General features: G+C 37.9%; 1 protein-coding gene across 5 annotated transcripts in view; it reads right to left on the bottom strand.

The window, feature by feature from the left end:
- ADAMTSL1 (ADAMTS like 1) overlaps window positions 1–22,007 on the bottom strand; it is an 878,957-nt gene that overhangs the window by 327,309 nt on the left and 529,641 nt on the right. For all 5 annotated transcript variants that reach the window (XM_044386899.3, XM_044386900.3, XM_057313473.1 and 2 more), the window contains one exon: window positions 20,265–20,392. In XM_044386899.3, coding sequence (XP_044242834.3) covers window positions 20,265–20,392 — 128 coding nt within the window. The remainder of the gene's footprint in view (window positions 1–20,264; window positions 20,393–22,007) is intronic.

The raw sequence follows: 22,007 nt of genomic DNA, 5'->3' as shown, positions 1-22,007 counted from the left end.
TTTCCAAAGAATACCCGATAACTGTCTAACACCTCATACTGATTTAGAAATAATTCAATTTTTCCCCTGAATTAAGCCTCCCCTTTACTGTACAGTATTACTTTATTTAGTGAGAGCTTATTTCATTTACTTGACTGAAATATGATATTAAAGTGGAAATGCTGGATTTTGGAAAGGTCCTCGTTACTGAAATACATTATAAAATTGCGCGTAACAATAGTAATTCTAGCTTCTAAGATATATTGAGTGCCTTCTAGAGGTATCTGGCCCAGAGTTACATGTTCTGTGTACATTACCAATAAGCTTCTGACAACTCGGCAAGGTTTTATTATTCCCATTTCATAGATGAGAAAATTGAGAAAAGAGAGAACCAAGGACTGGAACCCAGACTTCTCTAACTCCAGAGCAGGTAAAACAATAAAAAAAGGAACAAGATGTGTTTAAGATGTGTAAAATATTGGGGTGCCTGGGTGGCTCGGTCAGTTGGGTGTCTGCCTTCAGCTCAGGTCATGATCCCAGGGTCCTGGGATTGAGTTCTTCATCGGGCTCCCTGCTCAGCAGAGAGCCTGCTACTCACTCTGCCTGTCGCTCCCCCTGCTTGTGCTTGCTCTCTCTCTCCCTCTGACAAATAAATAAATAAAATCCTAAAAAAGAAAAAAAGATGTGTAAAATGTTAACACTAGGTGAAATCTGGAAACCAAGCAGAGAGTTGGCCTGGGGGTTAACTGCACCTCATTGTTACTGTATCAATTTATCAGCTGCTCTTCGGTTCTGGTAAATTCACTTTTTGTAAGTAAAGGATACCTATACACACATTTTACATCTGGAACATCTCCGAGAGAACCACACTGCTCTATAAAATGTAACAGGAAAGAACTTCGGTGCGGAGAAGCTTATACTTTTTAAAAGTTCAAATTTATTAAACCTGAATATAAATTTTATTTCAGTTAATGAAGTGACTATTCCACCACAAGGATTTAATTCGTGCCAAGTGTGAATTTCTTCATCCAAGGCACTTATCTGGGCACAAAAGCCTCATTTGAGGGTCAAACAGTAAAAAATATTTTCTTCCTTTCTTTAACAGTTCATCAACATAAAACAGCCAAGTGGTTTCCTTAAGCAAAATAAAATTCACCTCTGGGAATGGAAACAAGCAGAAATTTCAATCCAAAATGGTTTCCAAAGCAAGCTATAGTCCACTGATAACAGAGATTTTAAGTAAATGCATCCTTTTGACGTAAACTACAGAATAGTTTCAGGACTGAGTTTAGTGAGCTAAGGCCTATACCAATTAAGGACTCAGAACTGGTTCAAGTATGAAAGAACAAAATATAAATATTCAAATCTATTCCAAACCTGATTTGTAATGGAAAGTTCCTTATTTATTTCCTTATTTATTTTAGCACTTTACCCCTAGGCAGTCATTTATTAATTTTGACTTAATTCCCTCTCTCAAAAATGGAAATCATCTCAATCACAAGCTATTATTTCTGAATTATTCCGACTTTAATTCACTTCTAATGAGATTAGTGTAAGCTTGAGGCACACTTTATTGGTCTCTCATTAACGCACAACAAACCATCCAAACTGTTCCAATTCTTAAAATCCTGATATCTTAGTTTCAATTACTATAATTTGACAACCATAGTAGAAATGAATTACCATGGAAAATTAAAAGCTCTCTTTCCAGGCTTTAGCAATTTGTTGGTCCCCTACTTCCCCACCCTCCCACTTATATATTTTAAGTCTTTAAAAGAGGGAGGCATATGCAACTTATCTCTCACTAAGAATTTTTAAAAATGGGTAAAACACATCCATTTTTACTTCGAAATTATTCTCATTTTCTCCCTAAGCAAACAGATTCTTCTGGGGACATAACCAGACTCATCCTTGGTGTCAGTAAAGAGTTTCAGGAAAGTGTGGTAACTGTTTGTTTAAGACTCCAGGATTCTTAAATACTGCTCACGAAGCTTTGCCTTTGATTTCCAAAATCGAAGAGAGCTGCTCAGTCAGAACAGGTTACTGTATTTCTTGGAATACCTCCTGGCTTTCAAATATGCACTCATGGGCAAAGAACTTTAAAATAAATATGATCATTCATCTGCTTATCCCTCTCTTTTTAGCGATCCAGAGGGACACCATGAGCTCTTCACAAGAGAGCAGGTATAAAAGAATATCAGCAGTTCAAGCTGACAGAAGGACTCTGGGTCCTTTAGACTGTGGATCCTAAAATGAGCATAAATCTGACAAGACGAGCAGACTTCCAGCTGGAACCAGAACTTCGTGCAGTGTCGGTGCGTGGTTTTCCTCCCTGACTTCAATTTGAACATTGCAATAGTCACTGGAACGATCTTGCAGGAGGATGTCTCCAAGGAGCCAGTGAAAGCACTTCTACATTTCTGGGCTTTTTTTTTTTTTTTTTTTTACAAAGACCTCAAGAGGAATAACAAATTCTGAGAACACTTAAGAGGACCAAGTGCAAATGCACCATTGGGCTGCTTTTCATTTTCCGCAGACACATTACTGTAAGAGGTTCTTTCAGGAAACAACACTTGATACCAATCAACTTAGTCGTTAAGAAGGAAGTTACATGAACCTCTGGACCCTGTGTATAAAGCTATGCTCAGATGCTCATTGTCCGCATCCATGGGTCAAACCCGATGAAAAAACCTAGGGTTTAGAAGAACTGGAATCTGTACATCACAGATGGTTAGTGGTGGTCTTGCCTTGCATGGGGGAGAAAAAGGAGTTAGAGGACATGTTAGTGGTGGGTGTCCTAAGTTCTGAGTTCTCTTCTTTAATTCAGCTCTTTTACTCTTCTTTTTTTTTTTAAGATTTTATTTAGTTATTTGACAGAGACAGCCAGCAAGAGAGGGAACACAAGCAAGGGGAGTGGGAGAGGAAGAAGCAGGCTCCTAGTGGAGGAGCCTGATGTGGGGCTCGATCCCAGAACACCGGGATCACGCCCTGAGCCAAAGGCAGACACTTAACAACTGCGCCACCCAGGCGCCCCTCTCTTTTACTCTGCTGTTTAAGAAAATTAAGGCTTTAATGCTCTGCATTTTATTGCATATTTAAATGATTATTATTTAATTCTGATTTAGAATGTCTTTCATGAGACTCAAAATGAGCCTTGTTCATGTGGAAACTTTATTTGTGTGGTGCTTGGTCCCAGCCAGAGAAGCAAGTTCAGCACCTACCCCTTCTTCAAAAAGTATCTACATAGAAACAGAGTAGAATGGTAGTTATGGCATGGGGTGTGTGTGTGTGGAGGAACTGGGGAGATGTAGTTTAAGGGTACAAACTTGCAACTAGTAGATAAATAAATCCTGGAAATCGAATGCAGAGCAGATAAAACACTCTATCATTAACTTCAAAATTTCTAAGAGAGATCTTAATTGTTCCCACCACAGAAATGACAACTATGTGGCATGTTCGAGGTGTTAGCTAATACAAAAGTGGAAATCACATTGCAATATGTAGATGTATCAAATCAATATATTGTATGCCTTAAAATTTTTGTGATATATCTGATAAGGGTTTAATATGCAAAATATATAAAGAATTTATACAAATCAGCACAAAGAAAGAAAGAAAGAGCAAAAGATAAAATGAACTTATGGGACTTCATCAAGATAAAAAGCTTCTGCACAGCTAAGGAAACAGTCAGAAAAACTAAGAGGCAGCCCACGGAATGGGAGAATATATTTGCAAATGACACTACAGATAAAAGACTGGTATCCAAGATCTACAAAGAACTTCTCAAACTCAATACGTGAGAAACAAATAAACACATCATAAAATGGGCAGAAGATATGAACAGACACTTTTCCAATGATGACATACAAATGGCTAACAGACACATGAAAAAATGTTCAAAATCATTAGCCATCAGGGAAATTCAAATCAGAACCACACTAAGATACCACCCTACGCCAGTTAGAATGGCAAAAATTGACAAGGCAAGAAACAATTGCTGGAGAGGATGTGGAGAAAGGGGATCCCTCCTACATTGTTGGTGGGAATGCAAGTTGGTACAGCCACTCTGGAAAACAGTGTGGAGGTCCCTTAAAAAGTTAAAAATTGAGCTACCCTATGACCCAGCCATTGCACTACTGGGTATTTACCCCAAAGATACAGACGTAGTGAAGAGAAGGGCCATATGCACCCCAGTGTTCATAGCAGCATTGCCCACAATAGCTAAATCATGGAAAGAACTGAGATGCCCTTCAACAGATGACTGGATTAAGACGTTGTGGTCCATGTATACAATGGAATATTACTCAGCTATCAGAATGATCGAGTACTCAGCATTTGCTGCAACATGGACGGCACTGGAGGAGATAATGCTAAGTGAAATAAGTCAAGCTGAGAAAGACAATTATATGATTTCTCTCATCTATGGAACATAAGTACTAGGAAGATCGGTAGGGGAAGAAAGGGATAAAGAAAGGGGGGGTAATCAGAAGGGGGAATGAAGCATGAGAGACTATGGACTCTGAGAAACAAACTGAGGGCTTCAGAGGGGAGGGGGGTGGGGGAATGGGATGGACTGGTGATGGGTAGTGAGGAGGGCACGTGTTGCATGGTGCACTGGGTGTTATACGCAACTAATGAATCATTGAACCAGGTACATCAGAAACCAGGGATGTACTGTATGGTGACTAACATAATATAATAAAAAAACATTAAAAAAATAAAATATCTACGCCACCTAAAAAAAAAAAAAGAAAGAAAAGAAAGAAAGAAAGAATCTGATTAAAACATGGGCAGAGAACCTGAATAGACATTTCTCCAAAGAAGATATCTAATGGCCAACAGATACACGAAAAGATGCTCAACATCACTAATCATCAGAAAAATGCAAATCAAAACCACAATGAGATATCACCTCACACCATCAGAATAGCTAAAATAAAAAAAAAAAACAAGAAATAACAAGTATTGGCGAGCACATGGAGAAAAAAGAACCCTTGTGCACCGCTGGTGGGAAAGTAAATTGGTGCAGCCACTGCAGAAAGTAGTAGGAAGTTTCCTCAAAAAATTAAAAATAGAAATACCATATGATCCAATAATTCCACGACTGGGTATTTACTCAAAGAAAATGAAAACATTAAGTTGAAAAGACATAGGCATCTCTATGTTTATTGTAGCATTATTTACAATAGCCAAGATACAGAAGCATCCTAAGTGTCTACTGACTGGTGAATGGATAAAGAAGATGTGACATATACACACACACACATGATGGAATATTATGCAGTCAAAACAAAGGATGGGGCGCCTGGGTGGCACAGCGGTTAAGCGTCTGCCTTCAGCTCAGGGCGTGATTCCGGCGTTATGGGATCGAGCCCCACATTAGGCTCCTCTGCTGTGAGCCTGCTTCTTCCTCTCCCACTTCCCCTACTTGTGTTCCCTCTCTCGCTGGCTGTCTCTATCTCTGTCGAATAAATAAATAAAATCTTAAAAAAAAAAAAAAACACAAAGGATGAGAGCTTGCTATTTGGAACAACATGGATGGACCCAGAAGGCATTATGTTAAGAAAAATAAGTCAGACTGAGAAGAGCAAACACCATATGATTTCACTCATATGTGGAATCTAAAAAACAAAACAAATGAATAAACAAACAATAGAATCAGACCTACAGATACAGAGAATGAGCTGATGATTGCAAAGGGAAGGGGGCCTGGGGATGAGAAAAATGGGGAACAACCCCCACCAAATCAACACATTATATACCTTGAACCTGTACAATGTTATCTGTCAATTATATAAAAGTATCTACAGATAACCACGTTTATATTATATATTCATTATGTACTGTATCTCTGAATAATTAGAGATGCCCTAGTATGCATCCCCAGTGAGTGCTTTATTAACATTAAGAGATTTGAAATATTTTCTTTGAGAAAGAGAGAGAAAGAGCAAGAGTTGGGGAGGGGCAGAGGAGAGGGAGAGAGAGAATCTTAAGCCCTGACTCATGACCCTGAGATAGTGGCATGAACCAAAATCAAGTCAGATGCTTAACTTACTGAGCCACCCAGGCACCCCTAGATTTGAAATATTTTTAACAAACATTTAATGAGTACATGTTAACTCTGGACAAAGACTTTGAATCTCTCTCTACCCACCTCCAACAGTCATGCGCTCTCAAACAACCACCTATCTCAAGTAATAAGAAACTTGCTTATAAGATTCTCCATCACAAGTAATGTTTAGGGCATCTGGGTGGCTCAGTTGGTTAAGCATCTGCATTGGGCTCAAATCATAATCTCAGGGTCCTGGGATCGAGCCCCACATCAGGCTCCCTGCTCAGCACGGAGTCTGTTTCTCCCTCTCCCTCTTCTCCCCACCCCCCTGCTCGTGCTCTTTCTCTCTCTAAAAAAAATAAATATAATCTTCAAAACAACGCAAACAAGTAATGCTTAATCTGGTGACACTTGCCAATGAAAAACAGATCTTAAACATTAAACGATGTCTTTGACCTTCTTTGTGGCAAACTTCAATGTTTTTCTTCCTTGAGGTTAAACCTCCTTCCATCGACAAAGTAACAAAAATTCTAGAAATAATGCATATGCAACACCCACAACCAGCAATGGAAAAGTACCCTTGAAACAAGGGAAAGACAGGTCTTTGGTGCGATGGGACTTTCAAATGCATGCATAAAAAATCTCTCTTCTTTTAGGCATTTAGTTGAAAGGTCCCCACATTCACTCAGAACGCCCTATTCATTTTGGACTGCCTCTTTGGCATGTGATGCATCACGTGGCTCGAACAGATTAGTGCTAAGGGAGAGATTTATTTTTTTTTCTGAGTAGATAGATATACAAGCCAAACTATTATGACAACTTGATAAATGTAGCTTTTGAAAATGCTTTCTGTCGTAATAATACAACAAACAACAAGGAGGCACGCTGCCAGGCATCATCCATCAGTAGGTGAGCTGGCTGGGAACAGACAGAGCCCTAGTGTCACACTAGCTCTTCTCAATCTGCCAGAGGCTCTAACGTGGCCTCAGAAGCCAAAAGAACAGTTGGCTTAAAAGCTGCATTTTCAAAGCAATTTTCAAACAGAACGGGGGGGGGGGGTGGTGTATCAGAGGCCCAAATTTTAAAACAGTGCCATAAATTGAGGTCTTGACTTAAAAGTGTTTCTTTGGCATAGGTAACATATTTTTGTAACCTTAGTTTTATAATTCAACACTTCTGCTCTATACTAATCTCTCACTATAAAAACACTTTGAATGCTGTACCAGCTTGGAGACCCTGGTCCATGTATCCAGAGAGGGTCACTAAAACTTCATGCAGAGAGCAAATTCAATATGAATGGAAGTGATGTAGAGTTGGAGAACACAGTCTGAGAAGACATTCCCTCTGCTTGTTTGATCTTTTCTCTACCATAGGAAACGAAGGAACTCTTCTCTAACTTTCACAGATTCTCTAGCAGCAGCTAAGAGACTGCAGAGCTGTTGAGTTAAAATTTAGACTTACGTGAGGATATTATAGCCTGAATTTTGGAGTTTGTCCTATGAGTTTCAAATTGGTTTATTGGCTATTATGAGTGTTTGGTATGTTCTAAATTACAACTACAAAAATCCCTGCCAAGTTTTTTTCCCAAACAAGTATGATTTTACATATCTCTGCCTGTTCTTCAAAGACAGACATGCTACAACAAGGCATTGCATTCTCACAAATATGGGCTGAGGTTATGAAAATGAGGGGTATGCTCATGCAATCAAAAAAGCAAAAAGCAAGAACAATGACAGTGTAAACCATAATGATCATGCCCAACTTCTAATGAATCCAGAAAATGCTCCAAGCATACTGCTCAGAAAATCTAATGAGAAAATGTACAATAAGCAGTCTGACAGTGAAAATGAGCCCTTGTGCAGGGTTTCTGGCTAACAAGCTTTTGTATAATGCTTTCAGATTTATAGTCACGTAACACATTTATTGGGCCTCCAATCTGAACCAGTACTAAGCAAGGCGCTGTGAAAGAAAAATGATGACCTTTCTGACTCTTTTGAAGTTATAATTTAGTTGAAAAAAAATCCACACCAGTCCACATAAAACACGCAACAGTCTACTTCATAGTCAACAACTAATGGGTATGGTCTGGACACTAAATACAAAAGAAGTTGGAGAGAGAAGTACTTAAGACAGTATCTTAGGTGTGATGTCCTGTATGGGCCCCATGCATCCCAAGAGTGTGATGGGAGAAAGGGTCACTCAAGAAACAGCCTTATGGTAGGTTCCTGGCCCTAATATTCTATTCAGTAAATTCACCCAACGTTGAACTGGGTAGGTACCTACTATGTGCAAGGCAGGAAGATATAAAGACAAGCAAGATAAAACCTGTGCCCATATAGTATAGTGGGAGCCAGGGCCACACACGTAACTGTAACACGTGCCAGTTTATGGAAAGGTAACTCAAAGTGGTATGAACAAGAATGACTTTTAAGTATAGCAAAGTGGGACTAAGGGACATTGCGGAGGAAGCAACTTTAAATAACATTAAGAATTTTGCTAGCTGGGCATGGGCACGGAGGGACATTGTAAGTAAGAGGCTCACTAGAAGAGGCCAAGAGAGGACAAAGTGGTCAGCATTTTAAAGGACAAGGACAGTCCTCTAGTTGTCCCGGACTGTTTTCACTTAAAAAAAACCAACCATATTTTTGGTTTCTTTTATTTGCTTTTCTCTTCCTGTGGTCTTTGTTTTCATCTCTGAGCCCCAGTCCCCAGCAAAGTGCCTGGGGTATAGTTAGCACTCCACAAGCATTTCTTGAGAGAAGAAAAGAAGGAAGGAGGCAGGGAGGAAGGACCGGAAGTGGGTCAAAGGAAGAGAGAAGATGTAGAACAGAAGGAAAGGCTATCAGCATGTCAAGGAGAATTTTTCGTCTAATATTTGCTCCAAGTTTTTGAACTCTGAAACCCGGTTGGAATCTTTCTATTATAAAATGAAGATGAAAAGTGTAAAATGAAACAAAAACAGCTACCAGAAGAAAGAAACTCTGGCCTTTTTTTTTTCCAGACTGTTTATTTTCACCTATTTACTCTAAGTTGTATTTGTCACTGCAATGCATTTGCTCCCTCTGAAAGATGGCAGGGTGTGGGGTAGGGGGATTGCTGCCTTTGGCTCGAGATCCACCAGCAGGAAGGACGTGCACTTTATTATACACACACACATGCCATAAGGTTTGCAAATGATCTTACATTTGCTCAGTAGCCAAAAGAGGCAAAGAATGAGAATAAAAACAAATGTGTTTTAGCAACAGCAAGTCCAACTTTTCCATCTTCCCCATGAGGAAAATGTATATTATGAAACTCTAGGACTCTCACAACCTTACCCGATACAACCCTGGAGCTGGGAATTTATGAATTCTTTTGGCTAGAGACAAAAGTTCTTCAATCCTGCCCTATCACCCAGATGTCCGTTGCAAGATGGGGGCCTGGAGAATAACATATTTCTTTAAAACAATTCATATTAAGAGCAGCTTTTGTTCCTCTTCCTATCTGGCAGCAAAATGGGTTTTGACTGCATATGTGGAGGAGAAAAGCTCTCTGTCTCAGGGTCACACATTCAGTTTTTGAGTTGAAGGACACCTTAGACATTTGTTGGATATAAATATTTATTGAACACCTATTCTGTTCCAGGCACTGCCCACTTGACATCATAGATGAGCAAACAAAATTCCAGAAAAACTAAAAACCCAATCCAGTGTCACATAGCTAGAACATGGTGGGGCCAAGAGTCAAAATTAGTAGTTTGATTAAAAAAAATAATAAAGGGGATAGTCTACAAAATAGGTGAAAGGTTCTCACAGAGACAGTGAAACACACTATTATGACAGCCAGGTTCCCAAACTGGTGACTCTCTCTCCCACTAGGAAAAGATCTCAGTCTTGACCAGTGAGTCCTACCCCAAAGCACAGAGGTAAGGATTGGCTGTACAGCTACTTAAGGTTGGCATCTGTAGTTATGGGTTTCAGCTGATGATTGCATATGAATATGATGTTACTTAGTATTCTATATTTATTCTTTTTGCCTCTAGGTAAAGCATCCTTCCCTCAGTGTATGCAATTCTGATATTCCTGGTCTTTAGCTCGTAATATCTGCTGTACCTTTAATTTCTATTAATCTCTCTCTCTTTCCATTTATCCTTCACCGGGCTTCTCCCTCCTTTTTGCCAACCCCCTATCCCCCAGTGGTTGAAACTAAGCAAAACAGGGTTGGATAAACCCCTCTTTTCTATTGCATAAATTGGGCCCAAATAGAGATAACAGAATTTGAGTACTATTAGGAAGCCTATTAAGGGTAATGATAGATGCTGAATTGAAGGTAGACAGTTAAACTCCACACTGGATAAGGAATTTAATGAATTGAAGTCAGATGGATCCCAGAGAATTTGCATAAAATACCCAGCCTACTGGGCATTAACTTAGTCATTCACTAACAACCTGGAGGCATAAAGGTCATACTTGTAAGCTTAATAATGGAATGGAAGAAAACTTGAGAAATTACTTAGTCCATTTGCCAATTTGGGGAAGGCTGACCTTGACTAATACTAGACAAGTGCATTACTACTCAGAAAAGTTATTCCTGTGGCTTGCAGATGTGCGGGGACAATCACTACTTCTATGTCCTGATATGCTTGTGCCCAGGACTTTCCTCCCATGATACAGATTGGATCATTTCATAGAAACTTGAGTGAGAAATGTAAACATATACAAATTTCTTTATTGGAAAGTCTCTTCTTTTCTTTATTACCCCAATCTCTAAATTCCCAGAAGCCTGAATCATTTCACTATCATCCCCTTCAAAAGAGCAGCAGTTTTAACACTGGATATACATTAAAATTATTTGGAAAGCTTTTTAAAAATTTATTGAGATCAGGGCTCCACCCCTAGAGATTTCAATTTAATTGGTTTTCAGCAGGGCCTAGATTTTTTTTTTCTTTCTTTTTTTTTTTTTTTAAGATTTCCAGGTGATTCTAGAGTACAGCTAGGGTTAAGACCATTGCTGCATATTTATTACCTATTTACAGAACTGGGTGGAATTCTCTTCTTACAATATTTTGCAACTACAATCAGTAGAAACTCAAGTAGGAATTTAATAATTTGGTAAATCTTCCAAAGGAGATCCTTAACCCTTGGGCCTTTTATCCTTAGTGATACCTAGCAATTTGCCTATACATGGTAGATGTTCGGTAAACATTTATTAACTGAATGAATGAAGATTGAAGAGATTCACTCTTAGAAAGTTATACATTTTCAAGAATTTACCCATTTCTTCTACGTTATCCAATTTGTTGGTATGTAATTGTTCATCATAGTCCCTTATGGGCCTTTTAATTTCTGAGGCATCCATTGTAATGCCTTGTCTTTCATTTCCAATTTTATGTGCATCTTCTCTCTTTTTCTCTTAGTCTAGCCAAAAGTTTGTTGATTTTGTTTATCTCTGCAAAAAAAACTCAACTCGTAGTTTAGTTGAATTTTTCCATTGTTTTTTCAGCTCTATTTGATTCTTTTCTGATCTCATCTTTATTATTTCCCTTTTCTCTGATAACTGTGGACTTAGTTTGTCCTTTTTCTAATTCAGACCAATAACAAATAAGAAGATTGAATCAATAATCAAATACTTCCCAACAAAGAAAAGTCGGAACCTAATGGTTTCACTGATGAATTCTACCAAACATTAAAAAATAATAATACCAATTCTTCTTAAACTCTTCCAAGGAGTAGAAGAAGATGGAACACTTCCAAACTAATCTTACGAGGCTAGTATCGCTCTGATACCAAAGCCGGACAAATGCACTGCAAGTAAAGAAAACTATAGGCCAATATCCCTAATGTACATGGTTGCAAAAATCATCAATATAATTCTAGCCAACTGAATTCAACAGCACATTTCAAGGATTATACACCATGACCAAGCAGGACTTATCTGGGGGATGCAAGGGTGGTACAACATATGCGAATCAATCAAAGTCATACACCACATTAACAGAATGAAAGATAAAAACCACATGGTCATCTCAGCAGATGCAGGAAAACAAGTTGACAAAATTCAGTATCTGTTCATGATAAAAAAAAAAACCTTTAAAAATAGGTGTAAAAGGAACTTACCTCAAAACAATGAATGTCATATTTGAACAACCCATAGCTAACATCATAACCAATGGGGAAAAACTGAAAGCTTTTCCTCTAAGATGCAATATAAGCAAGAATGCCCATTCTATTTAACATAGTACCAAAAGTCCTAGTTGAAGCAATTAGACATGAAATAAGAGGCATCCAAATTGGAAAAGAAGAAACAAAATGATCTCTGCAGATTGCATGATCATATACGTAGAAAAATTTAAAGATTGGACAACAACAAAAACTATTATAACTAATAAATTCAATAAAGTTTCAGGATACAAAATCAACATAAAAATTAGTGGCATTTCTACACATTAATAACAGACTATCTGAAGAGGAAATTTAGAAAATCCTGTTTACAACTGCATCAAAAAGAATAAAATGCTTAAGAATAAACTTAACCAGTTAGGTGAAAGGCTTATACCCTGAAAACTATAAAACAATGATGAAAGAAATTAAAGACATATATAAGTGGAAAGATAACCCATGCTCACAGATTAGAAGAATGTCCATATTGTTAAAATGTCCTTAATACCTAAAGTGATCTATAGATTCAATATACTCCCTCTCAAAATCCCAATGGCGTTCTTTACAGGTATAGAGAAACAAACCTAAAATTCATGTGGAACTTCAAAAGACCCTAAATAGTCAAAGAAATCCTGAGAAAGAACAAAGCCAGAGGCACCACACTTCCTCATTTCAAACTCTATTGCAAAGTTATAGTAAACAAAGCAGTCTGGCACTGCATGAAAACAGACATTTAGACCAATGGAGCAAAACAAAGAGCTCCAAAGTATGCTCACACATACAGAGTCAGCTAATCTTTGACAACGGTGCCAAGGACTCACAATGGGGAAAAGACAGTCTCTTCAATAAAAGATGTTAGGTAAACTGGATATCCACATGCACAAGAATTAAATTGGACCTGTATTCTCACAGTGAATGCAAAAATCAACTCAAAATGGGTGAAAGACTTAAATCTAAGACCTGGAACTATAAAATTGCTAGAAGAAAATAGGGAAAAAGCTTCTTGACATTGGTGTTGGCCATGATTTCTATCATGACACCAAAACCACATGCAGCCAAAACAAAAATAGGTAAGTGGGACTAGATGAAACCAAAAAGCTTCTGTACAGCAAAGGAAACAATCGACAAAGTTAAAAGGCAATCTACGTAATGGGAGATGACATTTGTAAACCACGTACCTGATAAAGGGTTTATATCCAAAATATATTAGAAACTTCTACAATCAATTGTAAAAGACCAAATATTCCAACTAAAAAATGGGCAAAGAACCTGAAAAGACATTTCTCAAAAGAAGATACACAAATGGCCACCAGGCACATGAAAAGGTGCTCAACATCACTAATCATCAGGGAAATGCAAGTCAAAACCACAATGAGATATCAACTCATACCTGTTAGAATGGCTATTATCAAAAAGACAAAAAGTAACAAGTATTGGTGAGATGTAAAAAAAAAGGAAACTTTGTACACTGTTGGTAGGAATCAAATTGGTAAATTGGTAAAACTATTATGGAAGAGTATGGAGGTTCCTCAAAAAATTAAAAATACAACTACTACATGATCCAGCAATTGTACTTCTAAGTATATATCCAAAGGAAATGAAATCTGGATCTTGAAAAGATAGCTGCACCCATTTTCACTGCAAGATTATTCGTAATAGCCAAGACATGGGAACAATCTAAACGTCCATTGACAGAGGAATGGATGAAGAAAATGTGGTATATACATGCAATGGAATATTATTTAGTTTTAGCAAAGACGGAAGTCCTGCCATTTGTGACAACATGGAAGAATCTGGAGGATATTATGCTAAGTGAAATAAGCCAGACACAGAAAGACAACACTGCATGATCTCACTTATAAGTGGAATCTGAAATAGTGAAACTCTTAAAAGCAGAGAGTAAGTATAATTTTACCAGGAGCAGAGGAGAGGGGGAAATGAGGAGATGTTGGTCAAAGGGTACAAAGTTTCTGCTATGCAAGATGAATGAGTCTGGGAGATTTAATGTATAGCATGGTGGTAATAGTTAACAATACTGTATTATATACTTGAAAGTTGAAAAAGGATACCTCTTAAATCTTCTCAACATATATGTACACATACAGTAACTATGTAGGTGTGATGGATAAATTATTTAGCTTTGCTGTAGTGATCTTTTCACAATGTATAAATATACTGAAACATTAAGTTGTACACCTTAAATATATGTTCTTTTTACATGTCAAAGATATCTCAAGAAAGTAGCTTAAAAAAAAAGAAAATTGAGGAGAAATAAAAACTTCACATGGGCTATTAAACTGGCCAAATAAAGAATTTTTAAATAAACAGAAAAAAGACAGCCAAGAGTTACAAATTCCCAATATGGCTAGTAGGGGTTATGGACACCAAACACATTTCCAACCATTTTTTATTCTAACAAACAGGTTTATGGGATAATATAGGCTACAAATTGGTTCCAAACATTCAGTATTCTCCTCCTGAAAGGAGGTCAGATCTTAGAAGAGGGAAAAAAGTCCCTCTAAGATATATGATCTGGACTATTAGAGGACTATTAGAAGTCCTGGTAATACATTTAGATTAAGCTTTAACCCAGAAAGTAAAAGGAAGGCAACCACAAATTCTTAAACATCCTAAAAGGTGAAATCTTCCCTAACACAATGAAAAGACCATCTCATATAAATGACAGGGTAGTCAGACCCATTCTGAACTTGTATATCTTTCCTTTAAACAAAAACTCAAGCATTTCCAATGAAAACAAGGCTGATAACATACAACACTAGATGAAGAATAACAGATAAATCTTGCTTTGGGGCTTATTTTAGCTGAAAGTTCTAAAACCTCTTAAAACAAGTCCAGTGAACCTTAATTAGATGTTACAATAGAGATGAGATGACTTTAAAAGAAAAAAATATTTGTTTAAGAAGCCAAATCTTAATGTTAAATTTTTTCTTTTGGTATTTATTATTATATGGTGTGGAAATTACTTGCTAACTAAAGCTTATATTACTGTAAGTATCAATATTTTTATGGGAGAAAAATTATGTTTGCAATTAAAAAATCAGAGGAGTTAGCTTACTTTCCCTTAGCACAATTATTATGAAATGACAAGTTTGAATGATCTTCCCCATTACTGTGAGATAAGAGTCCTTGAGGATGTTTATTTTAGTTTTTCTATATTTATATTGACAACATTCTGGCAGCCACATCCCTTTGGAATAATATCATAACCTTCTTTTTTTAGGCACCTCCACAGTCTGATGATTTTATTTCTTGTTCATCTAATAATTTCATTCAGCTCCAAAAAAATTCTATTCAACTCAAAAATTCAATACAAAATTTATTAACTTTAAAAAATACTTTCATCCTTTATAAGCAAGCCATTTTTTTGCTATTTGGGTGTATATAAATTTGACATACCTCTCATTTAATCAATCAGTTGGGATTTAACAAAATATTCTTACTCTTAATATATTTATCTATTAATCCATACTATTTATTAGTATGGAGATTAATTTGGCATTTCAGAAAGCAAAAAATGTCATAAAAGACCTTTAAGTCTTCTTCAGGCACCAATATAAAGGTTGACACCACACTTAAGAGCATCCAGCTATCTGACTCATTGCCATTTCAAATAAACTGCCATTTACCCCTTTGACCTTGGTCTTGGCACAGACCTAATACAGTGGTACATATGACGTCACGCACAGTATTCTTAAGTGCCTTATGCATCTGGAACTTCTTATGGGAAAACTTAAATTAACTGGCCGAAGACAAAGCTAGAGCCCTCAGAGACAGATCCTTAGTATCAAATTTAAAACTATATGCTTAAGTAATTTAGGTTGAAGACGGATAGTCTCCACTAAACAACACACACTACCAGATCAGTCAGAAAAATGCATTTGTTAAAAATATTATTTCAGAATATTTAGTGGGGGAAGTGAAGCATCGGGGAGAAAGAGCAGTTTCTCAGGGTAGTTGGTACGCTGTTTAATTCACTTGAAATAAAATAAAGAACCATCATAAAGTACAAGCAGGTAGAGACCATTTTCTAATTAGGAAAAAAACAAAAAACAAAAGCAGACATCATGAAGCAAAAATGAAAGCTGACTTAGTGAGGCAAGATTAGCAATAGTCATGTTATCAACTGGGTGTCGTATGTAAGTGATGAATCACTAAATTCTATTCCTGAAACCAATATTACACTACATGTTAAATAACTAGAATTTAAATAAAAATCTGGGGAGAAAAAAGTAGCTGCATTATCGGAGTTACTCAATGAAACTTAACATAATCATGTAGAAATTAGTAAAGGTTGTAGAAAAAAAGTTTACATGGTGCCTTCCCTTATTGCTCAAACCAGGATTGCAAGTAAAGGCAATTATCAATACTCCAGTATCAGAAATTGGTAAAATTACGTGCCTCACAGGGGAGGAGGGTGGGGGAATGGGATAGGCTGGTGATGGGTATTAAGGAGGGCACGTATTGCATGGTGCACTGGGTGTTATACGCAAGTAATGAATCATGGAACTTTACATCAAAAACTAGGGATGTACTGTATGGTGACTAACATAATATAATAAAAAATTATTATAAAAAAAGAAAATAAATAGGGGTGCCTGGGTGGCACAGTGGTTAAGCGTCTGCCTTCGGCTCAGGGCGTGATCCCGGTGTTCTGGGATCGAGCCCCACATCAGGCTCCTCTGCTGTGAGCCTGCTTCTTCCTCTCCCACTCCCCCTGCTTGTGTTCCCTCTCTCGCTGGCTGTCTCTATCTCTGTCAAATAAATAAATAAAAAATAAAAAAAAAAAAAAAGAAAATAAATAAAATAAAAGACCAAACCAACATATCACTCATTTGCAAAGTGCTTGATGGCACTGGAATCCAACATAAACTGAATGTGCTGTTAATGTTAAAATTGTTGCTAGTCTTGCCACTAGTCTTGCTTACTTTCTGTGAGCCTAGAAAAAGGATGGGGGAGAAGCCAAAGAAAAGATTCTTCTCAGTATCTCCCTGGGTCCTTTTTCTTTAGCATCAGGCACTATCAGTGAGAATGAAGGATTTTATATTTAATGCTTGTCCATATTGTCACTCTGCTTTCCCTCCACTGATTTTTATTTTCCTGGACTCTTCAAAAGATGACTCAGAGAAGATGTTCTCAAACTCAGAAAGTTAACCAAGCCTCTTCATAAGCTCCCCATCCGTCACAGAATATAATTAACTCCAGAAGTTGAGTAGTTGTCCTTTATTGCATAAAATCTGAGTATTTTAACTGCTTTTACAGTTCTACTGTATTTGGAATAGAATAATTATTAGCTGATAGACTTAAAAATATCGGAGCTAAAAGTGACCTGTGAGAACATGTCACCAAGCCTGGAAAATCAGTCAGGCAAATTAATTCAACAGGTGGATAGGATTTATTTGGGTTGAATTTGAATGCTTACCGGTAGACTACCATATATATTTTACCCCACCTCTACGGACATATACATTCATAAGCTCTGATCTTTCTCAAGAGTGTAAGGCAATCAGGGGCGCCTGGGTGGCACAGTGGTTAAGCATCTGCCTTCAGCTCAGGGCGTGATCCCAGCGTTATGGGATCGAGCCCCACATCAGGCTCTTCCGCTATGAGCCTGCTTCTTCCTCTCCCACTCCCCCTGCTTGTGTTCCCTCTCTCGCTGGCTGTCTCTATCTCTGTCAAATAAATAAATAAAATCTTAAAAAAAAAAGAGTATAAGGCAATCAAATTAAATTCGGATGTCTAAATGAGGAGTGGAGATGAGAGAAAATCCATTAAGTTGATTAGCTATTAAAAATGAATATAAAGGCCACAGATGACCATCCATGGTAGGTTGATGGTCTGCCTCTCCCCCATTGTTTTAGCTTTCTATCCAGCCCAGTATGAGTTTACTTAATGTATTTTTTTTTTTCAGTATTTGAAAGTCAGATAGGGACATATAGTCGGTATGTTTATATTTTTAGAATTTACATTTTACTTTTTCAATTCATTGTGAGTAGATGACAACTGATATCCTCTATAGTATCTTAATAAAATGCTAACAATTGGGAGTCTTTATTTACTAGGTGACACAAGTGGTAATTGTGAATTTCACGTAACACCAATAGTTGATGCTTTGCCAAGTGATAGAGTTCTACCTGTGACTGTAGTCAGTCTCTTACTCAGTACAAGATTCTCACAGTGTAGCATTCACTTCAGTGAGCCAGTATGTGAGACATATGTTTTGTGGTATGTATGTGAGACATACCAGCTTTGTGAGACACATGTTTCGGCTCACCCCATAGAATATTCAAGCACGGTAATTTGAGAAAACTGCGTAACAGGTACATTTCAGATTTGTACATTTTGGCTTTACTGATGTATGTTTGCTATCAGTTCTATCTCACGGTGCTATCGCCATGAAGCATCATGCAGTGCCGATGTAGGAAGCTTTCGGTATTTAAGCCTAAGAGAAGAAGTGAATCATAAAAATGAAAGGCCTATTTTTCCTAATCAGTTCAGGGGATCTGGTTTGATATGAAGCTGGCTTCCAAAGATGACAAACAAACATGCTAGTGGGTACAATCCAAGAGTTCCATCTTCAGAGCAGACCCGAACACCAGAGTGGCTAAATACCAGAATTGATCTGGTTTCTTGCAGGATATGCCCTTTGGCCAGGTTTCCCAGGGTACATCATTTCCACTGGGATCTGCCTGGAACCAAATGGTCTCCAGTTGGCAGTGAATTCAGTGAAGGAACGACTGTCTTTCAGACCATGTGCAGGCCTGGGGGACACAGAAAGGAATAAGACTTGGACTTGATTTCAAGAAAGTCTTACTCATTAGAGTAAGTTGACATTTTTCTGAACCTACATCTTACTACTTTCTGCTGTTTATGAAAAGTCTATAAGAATCAGCATATATATATATTTTTCTGTCTTCTGTTTCATGTTTTATAATATATAGTAATTTCAATCAAAACTCTTACTTGTCACATGTAACACTTTTCACTGTCAAATAAAAATCTTTCATTAAAAAATATTACTATTGTACTTTGGATTTTACAGTTTGGAGAAAAATCTAGTCATAGACCACACAGCTCAAGATACAGTTCTGGATTATCATTATTCCAAGTAGACTTTCATTCTAATGCCTCAGGCCTTTACTTTCAGCTTAGAACCATTAGCAACTCCCCACCTTCCCCACTGCTCTCACTCCATGTCCAATTCCCATAGCAGGTTCTGTTCTCCCAAATCTCCTTTTGTGCAAACTTCCTCATCGATGGAACTGAATAACCTCAGGGAGCTTCCAGCCATTATGAGCTAAAACACCAAAGCAATCATCATATGGTTTCACTCATTCATGGAACATAAGAAGTAGGAAGATTGGTAGGAGAAGAAAGGGAAGAAGAAAGGGGGGTAAACAGAAGGGGGAATGAACCATGAGAGACTATGGACTTTGGGAAACAAACTGAGGGCTTCAGAGGGGAGGGGCGTGGGGGAATGGGATTGGCTGGTGACGGGTATTAAGGAGGGCACGTATTGCATGGTGCACTGGGTGTTATACGCGAGTAATGAATCATGGAACTTTACATCAAAAACTAGGGATGTACTGTATGGTGACTAACATAATATAATAAAAAATTATTATAAAAAAAAGAAAATAAATAAAATAAAACACCAAACCAACGTATCACTCATTTGCAAAGTGCTTGATGGCACTGGAATCCAACATAAACTGAATGTGCTGTTAATGTTAAAATTGTTGCTAGTCTTGCCACTACAATTAAGCTGATTCAAAGAGCACAATATATTATGGAGCTTAATATCCTAGGTCCATTTCGAATCATAAATGATCCTTCCAGTTCTCACATGAAAACAGACAAAATTTACTTGGTAAATGAGATAAATTCTATATTGTTTATCATATAAAAATAAATAAATAACCTAGCTATAGATGCATAGATTTAATTCTTGGTACCTTCCTTGCATCTGGATTTGTGTGCCACCAAATGCTCTGCATACCCCCAACCACAAAAGTATGCACTGAACCTGCTACCGCTGGGCCTTACAAGCGCCCCACTCTCGCGGGTGCAGGACTTACTTGCTGCTGAGGCAGCGTCTCAGCGAGTAGGAGGCTCCTCCGCCGCAGGTGCGCGAGCACTCGCTCCATGGGCCCCAAGCATCCCACAGGCCATCCCGGTCCTCCTCAGAGCGTGCTGTCCTTGAGCTCTGTGAGGAAAAAAAAGGATGGTCAGTATTGTGTCCTCAATGAACCCTAAAACATGTGTCCTGAAGCGTGAGTGTTCTGTCTGTCTGTCTGTGGTAGCCTTGCTGGAGATGAAAACATGAATCAGGTTCTTTCTAATTTAATAATGTATAAAAGTTTGGGGAGAGGGGTATTTGAGTTTAGGGACCCTGGGCCATGCCCGAAAGGGACAAGACATTGTGCAATGGGGCAACTAGAAAAGGGGGCAAGAAATAGGAGTCTGGGGGAGTGGAAGATAAATTGAAGTCATGATTTTGCCCTGGGCTCATAAGTCCACTTGTCTACTACTTCTTTGTGAAATCAGAAACTGCTCTCAGAGATGTTTCTGCTCTGAGAAGCTTGAAATATGCTTATCAGCATGAACTTCCAAAATTTAACATTTCATACAATTGACATTTTTTTTTAAATGGAGGAACATCATTTCCAGATGTCAGACTTGTTAATTAGAATGACTGCATGAAGTAATTTAACCTCTGTAATGCGGGATGGCCTCCTGACAGATTTGCTTGTTACTGACAGGCTTCTAGTGAAATCTGCACCTACTACACAGAAAATTGTTATGTGCAGGTCTTCATGTCGAGCCTTACTTTTCTCATAAGAGTCAAAGATCAACTTTGTGCCATAGTTAATAGAATAGGTTCTGGAGTTAGAACCTGCCTGGGTTGGATATGGATTCTGTTTTTACTAAGTGTCCTTGAACAATTAAATTACCACCTGCCTATGCTACAATTTCCCTTGCAATAAAATGGGGATAATAGTGTAACCATGCTACTACATGCACGCACACACAGACACACTGTGTAAGAAGGTTAGCTAAACGAACTTAACCTAGGACTAGTTTCAGAGTAAAGCACTAATAAATAAAGCCCATAATTATGTTATTATAAATCAAGAATATCATATACATATGTACACAGTTGTATTAGTCAGCTTAAGTTGCCATCACAAAATACCAGACTGAATGGCTTCAACAATAAAAACATATTTTCTCATAGTTCTGGAGGCTGAAAGACAGAGAACAGGGTGCCAGCATGGGTGGCTCCTGGTGAGAGCTTACCCTGTGGGTATCAGAAGGCAATCTTCTCACTGTGTGCTCACATGGCCTCTGCTTTGTATGAGCATGGCGAGAGAGAATGAGAGAGAGAGAGAGAGAGAGAGAGACAGGAGACAGAGCAAGCTCTCTGGTATCTCTTCTTCTAAGGACACTAATCTCATCATGAAAGCCCCACTTTCATGACCTCATCTAAACTAATCACCTCCCAAAGGCCTCATCTCCATATACCATCACATGGCGAGTTAGGACTTCAACATATGAATTGGGGTGGGGGCCACGAATCAGTTCTACAAATAGCTAATGTAAGCTGGAGCCAAATTATTTTACTGAGTAAATTAAAGATGATATCCAAACATTAAAGATGGTATCTTCTCATATCAACCAAGGACATAACTTATGAAAAACTTAAAAATTTCAAAACTGTTTAAATTTGGAAAAACAAACCTCAAGGAAAATATACATGTTAGACAATATGACGATTTCATCTTCAGTCTTCCCTCTGAAGAGAGAGCACAGGCGGTATG

This window comes from Ursus arctos, unplaced genomic scaffold, assembly GCF_023065955.2.
Source record: "Ursus arctos isolate Adak ecotype North America unplaced genomic scaffold, UrsArc2.0 scaffold_18, whole genome shotgun sequence".
Taxonomy (NCBI): Eukaryota; Metazoa; Chordata; class Mammalia; order Carnivora; family Ursidae; genus Ursus; species Ursus arctos.
Note: the sequence above shows the minus strand (reverse complement) of the source record. Positions and strands in the feature narration are given on the sequence as shown.